The sequence below is a fragment of the Zonotrichia albicollis genome, chromosome 6, assembly GCF_047830755.1.
Source record: "Zonotrichia albicollis isolate bZonAlb1 chromosome 6, bZonAlb1.hap1, whole genome shotgun sequence".
Lineage (NCBI taxonomy): Eukaryota > Metazoa > Chordata > Aves > Passeriformes > Passerellidae > Zonotrichia > Zonotrichia albicollis.
Window position 1 is genome coordinate 39345012 of NC_133824.1, and position 8536 is coordinate 39353547.

General features: G+C 38.4%; 1 protein-coding gene across 1 annotated transcript in view; it reads left to right on the forward strand.

Moving 5' to 3' along the window:
- LOC102063918 (uncharacterized) overlaps nucleotides 1-7288 on the forward strand; it is a 38440-nt gene extending 31152 nt beyond the window's left edge. The window contains exons 31-40 of the mRNA XM_026798399.2: nucleotides 162-302; nucleotides 496-713; nucleotides 1205-1379; nucleotides 2594-2637; nucleotides 3494-3616; nucleotides 3710-3808; nucleotides 4221-4343; nucleotides 4674-4719; nucleotides 5131-5242; nucleotides 6908-7288. Coding sequence (XP_026654200.2) covers nucleotides 162-302; nucleotides 496-713; nucleotides 1205-1379; nucleotides 2594-2637; nucleotides 3494-3616; nucleotides 3710-3808; nucleotides 4221-4343; nucleotides 4674-4719; nucleotides 5131-5242; nucleotides 6908-7169 — 1343 coding nt within the window. The 3' untranslated portion in view covers nucleotides 7170-7288. The remainder of the gene's footprint in view (nucleotides 1-161; nucleotides 303-495; nucleotides 714-1204; nucleotides 1380-2593; nucleotides 2638-3493; nucleotides 3617-3709; nucleotides 3809-4220; nucleotides 4344-4673; nucleotides 4720-5130; nucleotides 5243-6907) is intronic.
- Nucleotides 7289-8536: the final 1248 nt, after the last annotated feature.

Genomic DNA, 8536 nt, shown 5'->3' on the forward strand with positions numbered 1-8536 from the left:
AAAAATTTCCATAATCTCCACTTATGAATAGCTCAAATATTTGAATGCAGGAAACATGTTCACTTGATTTGCCAGAATGTTGAATAGACCTCTTGAAGGTGTTAAAATTATTAGATCAAAATCCTGTACCTGCAAACTAAAATGTTACTTGTACTCAACAGTAGCTTCAACTGGTACATCACAATCAAGCCATGTTACAACAAGCACTCCTGCAACCTTCAGTTCCTCCACCAGCACATCTGTTACATCCAGCAAAACACCTCCATGCTTTTGTCATGTGTTTGAAACTTTATTTTCTCCTGGTAAGTGTCTTATTTTATGATTATAAAAGACTTCATAAGCAATATATACCCTTAAGACTCTATTAAATTAAAAATAACCACTCAAAGTCATCTAAACATCGAATGTTTTATACATGAATACACTTAATATTTTCATAATATTTTCTTGTTTTTTCTCCCTATGTATTTTCATCCTTGTAATTTTCATCTGCAGGGGAAGTGGTATACAACAGAACAGATAGAGCTGGCTGTAATTTTTATGCACTTTGCAGCAAGGAATGTGAGATTGAGCCCTTCTACGGGCCATGTCATCTGACAACTCCTGCTCCTTCAGTCGCCTCAACTACATCACAAGCTGCCTCACCAACCACAGCAACAACCACCACAATTTCAGTAGAAAGAAACTGCACTGATGTCAATCCTGCACGAAAGGTGGTTCCCCTCCCTACTTTATAATATACCACTGTTGCAAAACAAGACCAATTTCTGTCCTTTAACAGCCAATTCAAATCAACCTTTATGTATCTCAATAACAAAGTTGGTCATGTAACAAATGACCTGACAGCACACAATTATTTAACCTGGCATTACCAGACTTTTAAGTAATCTCTTGGTGAAAAAGCTCACTAAGGCCATGGCAGAGACTTTTGGTTTAAATAAAAGTCCTTTAAATTTCATAGACATAAGTAGACAAGCTATGAAATGTAAAATACCATTCTCTTTATGCAGAAGAAAATTCTGTGGTTATTCTTAGCATACTCGTTCTTAAATTATGTACTAAAACAACTAAAATCTGAATTTCCTACTAATTTTATATAAATTTCCTACTAATTTAATATATACTAATAAGAGTATATCTTAAGTTAAAACTGAACAACTAGGATAAAGGAGCATTTAAGAATAAATAATTTACATATTTTCAGCCTGGAGAGGAGTGGATAGAAGAATGCCAGAAATGTGTCTGTGATTCCCTCACTGCTACTGCACAATGCCAGCCACTCCCATGCCAAACAGCTCAACAAACAACTTGTGACCTAGGATTTGTTTCCATGGCTGTAATACCACAAAAAGACCCATGTTGTCCTGAATTTGAATGCAGTAAGTATTAAAAATACATTTTTTTTTTTTTTTTATTAAAAATACATTTATTTATTATTGCACTCCAGGCAATTACATTTGCACTTCCGTTAATATCTAAGGAAGTTCTTAATGTATCACAATAACAGCAAAATATTTCTTAAATTTTTCTGTCTCAATGAAAACAAAATTATTTTGGCTAAATATGCATTGAAGCTTTGTTTAAAAAAAAACAATGTTATTTTCATTTAACTTTAATAAGAGAATGGGTGGGAGAGCAGAATAGTATTTTGAACATTCACTGGTCTATGTAGCTCAACTATCTTTGTACCTGTAATTATAAATGTTATCCATGCATTTTTTTCATCTTACTAATGGAACATTAGAGCACATTAACATTAGTCTAAATGCAACTAAACTAAGATGCATAAACACAAGAATAAGTCACTAAATAGCTTAACAGTCAACTACAAGACCAAGTAACAGGAAGCAATAGTACAAAGTGAATTGTAATCAGTAACTAAATTGACAGTGTATGAAAAGTAATAATTATACTTACACTCTTGCCAGATGCTCATGAAAATAAACTAATATAACTAGGATTTTTTATTTATAAATATACGCTTTTATATACATATGTTTTATGTACATATACTTGTGCAAAAGACTAAAAAGAAAAAAGTACCCATAAATTAAGCCTGATAAAGGAAAGTCGAAACAAAGGAACAGGCAAGTTTAATGCTGTTCTGTGAAAGACATAGATGGGTTCTGCCATGTTGTCAGATTTACACTATATAGGAATACCTTTAGTAGGAATACCTTAGCAGGAATACCTTTTTCCACAGTATCAATCTTCCATACAAGCCATGTTCTGAAAGGTCATAAAGAATCAATAACTGAAGCATCTTTGTTTATCATGGAGGCCGAGTGTTCCCAGAGGAAACAACTAATTTAATTTTAATTGAACCAGATATTGAAAGGGCAAAAAAAGGATTTTTCAGGCATAGCTCAAGTTTGAAGCCATTCCTCTCCACCTCTTCCAGCTGATTTTAATGATGAAGCTTTGCTTAAACATTTAGCTACCCTATATATGAAGTCTAAGCACATATGGGGATTGAATTAAAGTTTTCCGTACTCTCTGTGTTACTAACAAAACCTGGTAACATCTTGAATTCTCAGGAAGACTCACAATTTGAGTTATTCTAGAATTAATATTTTTTTGTTTTGTTTTTTAGAACCAATACCTGATGTCTGTGTGATTAATGGAACATTGTACACGGTAAGAATGATATGGCAGTATATTGCTGGAAGTGAAAAGTACATCCTTTCTACCAAAATAAGTCTTTGAGAAAGTTCTTTTCCCAGTACATGTTTTTGGGAGTTTTTCTCTCTAGCCCTTAACTGGAATTTGTTTGGGTATTTAGAGTCAAAATCAAATTTGCCACAGAAGTCTTCCTCATAGAGTAGTATTAAAAGAAGAGTGTACCATTTTTAATGATGTACTTTCTTTTTAAGCTTCCTCTCACTGACTTTGCCAGACAATCTGATGAATAGCCCAAACTTAATTGCTCTTTGAAATAAGCCCAGAAAACCTTAAAAAACCAAAGTGAACATTTTTGATTTGATACCTAAACCCCTTTGCTAAAATTGGTACTTAGGTCATTTACTCATAATTTAAATATTAGCACTGGAGTCTTTGGGGATACATTTCAGAAAGACTAAAATCCATATGTAAATTTAGATCTCTGCTTAGGTATCTGCATATGTAAAGGCCTATTTTTGTCCCTGCTTTTAAATTACAATTGTTTTATGACCACTGAAGATAACTGATAGAGGAAAAATATTCTTAAATGGAGCATTAAAAAGCTGGTAAAATAATTAGACGGTACAAACCAATCTTAATTTAATGTAATAATTTACTGCTCCCTTTTACATTGCTTCATTTAGTTTCCTCTTAATATGAGCTTTCCTGCAAGGCATGAAGCAAAAAAATTTCTATGTTCAAAGAATTTGAGAACTGTCATACTTGCATACCTCAATGGTTCTCAGCAATGCTTTCAACTCTGCCTTTATATTACACAGAAACTGTTGGCATTTGAATATTTTTTGTTTTGTTTTTTTTTCCTGTCTTGCAGGTTGGAAAGTCAGTAGTAATCGATTCATGTAAGAAGTGTACCTGCAGTTCTGAGAAGGATCCAGAGACTAATGCAAACATTATGCATTGTGAAACCGTTCAGTGTGAGACATCTTGCCCACTGGTGAGTTCAGGTTCTCTAGGCTGCCCAGTCAGCTAGACTAGAATTCTCCATCACCAACTCAACATACTTTCCCTTTCATCTCTTTCCGAGCAGGGTTACCAATACATGGTTGAGGAAGGAGAGTGCTGTGGGAAGTGTATTGAAGTAGCTTGCAAAGTCAAACTCAGTAACAACACTGTTCATGTCCTCAATGTAAGTATTCTTTTCGTCCTCAATGTAAGTACTCTTTTTATTTTCAGATCTATCTGTTAGCCCATACAAGTTAGAACAGCTAAGAGTCAACTCATGTTGCTTACTGGTAAAAATGAAATACTGAAATTACTTCAAAAAACAATGTATCAGCTTTCTGAGTTGAACAATATTTGGTATCAAATTCTTGATTTTTTGTGGCTGCTGGAGCAATGGTTTCTAATTTATGGTCTAAGTGTTCAGAGCCGGGATTTAAACTTTCAAGCTAGATACAGTTTGTAGAATTTCATTTTTGCCAGTTGAAAGAAGTTCAGAAGCATCTGAAAATCTTTGAGGACTGAGAATTTAATTAGCTCAGAGATACTTGATCACAATGAAAAAAACTCCAACTTTTGCTTTTATTATGTAATCTTAGGTTAATGAGATCCTGCCACTCGATCAGTGCAGCAACTACAAGTGTGAAAAAATTGAAGATCAGTTTGTTGCAGTCCAAACGAAAAGAGTATGCCCTGAGTACGACCCCGAAGAGTGTGATCCTGTAAGTTTTTATCAGTCTTTCATTGACTCAATTCAGTTTAAATGAACAAGGAGGGACAAGGAAGAATACAACAAATCACTTCCACTGAAGTTGCAGCAATGCCTTAAGAATGAAACTAGGCTTGCTCTGTGATTAATAATAAGAAAAACAGTATTTTCTTATGAGGCTACAAGTATTGAAGACTCCTGTGGTGAGGACAGTAAGTAATCCATTGTTTCATTCAGGGTTCATCCCAGAGAAGCCTTCTGCCCAGTATCAGTAGTGCTAACTAATATACTTACTCATGATTGTCAACCATGTACTAATACAAATCCTCCTTCTTTTACAAAGGACGAAACAGAGATTACATCTGATGGCTGCTGCAAAATATGTAAACGTAAGTAATGCTGTGTTTATGTGTTCTGCCTGAAGAGCACTCTGTTCAACCTGTAACTATCTTTGAGTGGATGGAAAGAGTCTTCACTCACCCTGTTTTCACATAGTCTATTTAAGAAGATCTTGTGTTTTACTGTTTATTCAAAAGAAAAACTCAATTTTTTTCCTGATACTGAATACCACAAGTCAAACCAGCAATACTCAAGCCTCTGCATTATCTTCCAAAGGCACTTTACAGCCGAAATCAAAGAATAATCTGACAACTCCATATAAATTACACAGTACCCATCCCATCAAATACTGCAGATTCTCAGTAATAAGACATCAAGCACTTTGAAACTGGTTTACAGTTCCCTTAGTTCAGAACTAGAGAACTGAAGTATATTTTCTCTCCTCCCCCTTTTTTATGAAGCTAAAACCTGCAAGCCTCACACCAAGGAAACTGTGATCCGCCATGCTGACTGTGAGTCTTCTGGACCTGTTCAGGTCTCATATTGTGAAGGAACTTGTCCTAGCTCCTCAATGTAAGTTCTTAAAATTCATTTAACATCTCTTTATGTTTATATTTCATTTAATATCTCTTTATACCCATCACGCAAGGGTACTGAGGGAGCTGGAGAAAGTGCTCACAAAGCTACTTTCAATAATTTGTCAACATCTGGTTAACTATGGAGTTCCCAGTTGGCTGCAGGCCAGCAAATGAGATGCTCATGTACAGTAAAGTTTGGAGAGAGGATCCAGGCAAGTACAGGCCTGTCAGCCTGACCTTGGTGCCAGGGAAGGACATAGAGCAGATTATCTTGAGTGCCATCATGGAGTACATACAGGGTAATAAGGGCATCAGGCCCAGCTGGGATGGGTTTGGGAAAGGCAGCTGCTGCTTGACCAACCTGATCTCCTTCTAGGACAGGGTGACCCACATAGGGGATGAGGAAAAGGCTGTGGATATTGTCTACCCAGACTTGTATAAAGTTTTTTACAGCACTTCCCACAGCATTCTCCTGGAGAAGCTGGGAGCTCATAGCTTGGACAGGTGAACTGTTCACTGCATAAAAAATTGTTCATGGCCTGGATGGCCAGGTCCAGAGGGTGATGTTGAGTGGAGTTACCTGCAGCTGGGGGATGGTCACCGGTGGTGTTTCCTGGGGCTCAGTGCTGCAGCTGGTCCTGTTGTATGTCTTTATCAATAATTGTGTGAGGTTCAATGAGGCTTAGTGCTGTGTCCTGCCCTTGGGCCACAACCACCCCAGACAGCTGGGGCAGAGGGGCTAGGAAGCTGCCCAGTGGAAAAGGACCTGGGGATGTTAGTGACAGCAGCTGGACATGAGCCAATGTGTGCTCAGGTGGCCAAGACAACCAAGAACATCCCGGCCTGGATCAGCAACAGTATGGCCAGCAGGACCAGGACAATGTACTTGGCCATAGTGAGGCCACACCTCGAGTCCTGCGTCCCGTTCTTGGTCTCTCACTGAAATAAAGACATTGAGGTACTGAAGCATGTCCAGAGAAGGGCAAAAGAGCTGGGGAAGGGTCTGGAGCCCAAGTCTTGAAGAGCAGCTGAGGGAATTGCAGGTGTAACCTGGAGAAAAGGAGGTGTAACCTGGAGAAAAGGAGGGGAAATGTCACACTCTCTATAACTGCCTGAAAGGAGGGTGTAGTGAGGTGGGGGTTCATCTCTTCTCCCAGGTAACAAGTGAAAGGATGAGAGGAAATGGCTTCAAGTTGCACCAGGAACGGTTTAGATTGGATATTAGGAAATATTTCTTCACTGAAATGGTTGTTAAGCACTGGAACAGATTGCTGAGGGAAGCAGTTCAGTCATCATCCCTTCAAGTATTTAAAAGACATGCAGGTGTGGCACTTTGAGACACAGTTTAGTGGTGGACTGGGTAGTGCTGGGACTCGATCAGAAAGGTCTGTTCCAACCTATATGGTTCTATGATTGCAGAACAGCAACAAAGTTAATGTGTTTATATGATTCCACTGAACTGAATTGGATTCAATATAAGCAAGAACAGTTTTACTATTGAAGACAATGAAAATCACTTTCATAAGTGTGCGTGACAAGGAGGAAAAGAGGATTAAAAAAAAAAAACACCCCAAAAGCAAACCAAACACTCACAAAAATCACTGAGGGGGTTTTCTGAGTGTTTTTAACAAGATGCATTTTTTCGCCTGGCGGAACACAGGTACTCTCTTGAAGCAAACCAGATGGAACACACGTGTGGCTGCTGCCAGGAACTCAGCACCCAAACAAGAGATGTGACCCTGACTTGCCAAAATGGAACCAGCATAAATTATACCTATCTCTACGTGGAAAACTGCCAGTGTGTAAATGCTTGCTCTTCAGAAACCACTGCAGCACCTGACTCCCAGTTCCAACAATCTAGAAAATATGGCTCCCAATTGCAGCAGGCTATATCACTTGGTTCCCAATGGCAACTCAGCTGAGGATATGATCACTGGAAAAAGGGAGACCCTAAAGAAGCTGGAATCATGTCTTCCTGAAAACAAATTGTGCTCCTTCTTTAACATTCCTTTTTCATGACTTACTTGTAAAAATAATTAAAAAAAAGGTCAATTAAATTGCAGTGTTTGGGTTTTTTTTTTTAATGTTACAGTATTGAAGAGTAAAAACAGATGACTGCAAAATACCTCATGTAACTTACAGAAATATGCAAGCACATGCTTTATCACAAAACCTATATTTGAGGTAAAAAAGAATTCAGGAGCCTCTAAAAAATAAAGCAAGAAAACATTGCAGCTACATTGTACTTCTTGATCCTAGTGAAAGCATTATTGCATATTCTTTTTATAGACATATTAGTCCTAACACATCTCAAAAACAGGGACAAAGCTGTTTTATTTGATCACTAAAACTTTAAGTACTTTTCAGTTATTGTGACTGCTCAATACCCATCTTCTTTACCTAAATGACAGTGAGTCCAAGGAATGGCATCAGAAAGTTTTGACTCAGAGGGGTATATTCTCGACCAGTCTTTGGGAATACAGCCCTCTTCCTGAACTAGGTACAATTCCTTCACCAATGTCCAAATAGCTCTTCCCACTGGCATAAAAGATGAAAAAATTTGCTCCTCTTATCTGCTCACTTCCACCTCCTTTAGTTTGTTCCTCATGCTGCATGTACTGTATGCATTTCAAATGTGCTCCAGCATACTCACACATCACGAAGCAGTGTGGAGGATCTTGCTACCATTCCATCGGTCTAACACTGCTGGGTGGCCACCAGGCTTATGTCCAGCAAGCCTGGGTTTAGCCCTTTTCCCCTTCAATCCACTTAAATGCTCTTTCAACAAGCACTGCACCCCCCTGCAAAGATCCTTCTCTCTGTCTGAGACAGGTGTACCCAGCTGCTGCCACCAAGTATCAATCTGCTGGTTCTTCTTGTTTCTTCCCTCACCATTCCCTGCAACTGGAAGGATAAAGAAGAACACTACTCATGCTCCTGATCCCATAGTAACCAGGTGTCCCAAGGCCCCAAAACCTCTTCTGATCGTCCTTGGCCTTCATATTGCAAACTTCATAATTGCCTACATGAGAAAGCAATAATGGATAATAATCCAAGGGCTGTACCAGAGCTGAAAGTTTCCTCATCTCATCTGTAACCCAGGCCGCAGGGAAGCAGATGACTTCCCTATGAAGTGGGGCTTGCCAGGAAATTGGACCTTCTGTTCCCCTCACTGGAGGGTTTCCTGTGCCAGTACCTCATCTTTCTTTCCTTCTGGAAGCAGTTTCAACACAGCGCATAGGGGAACTTCACCTTAGTGAATCTTCCTACAGAGATGAACCATCATCCT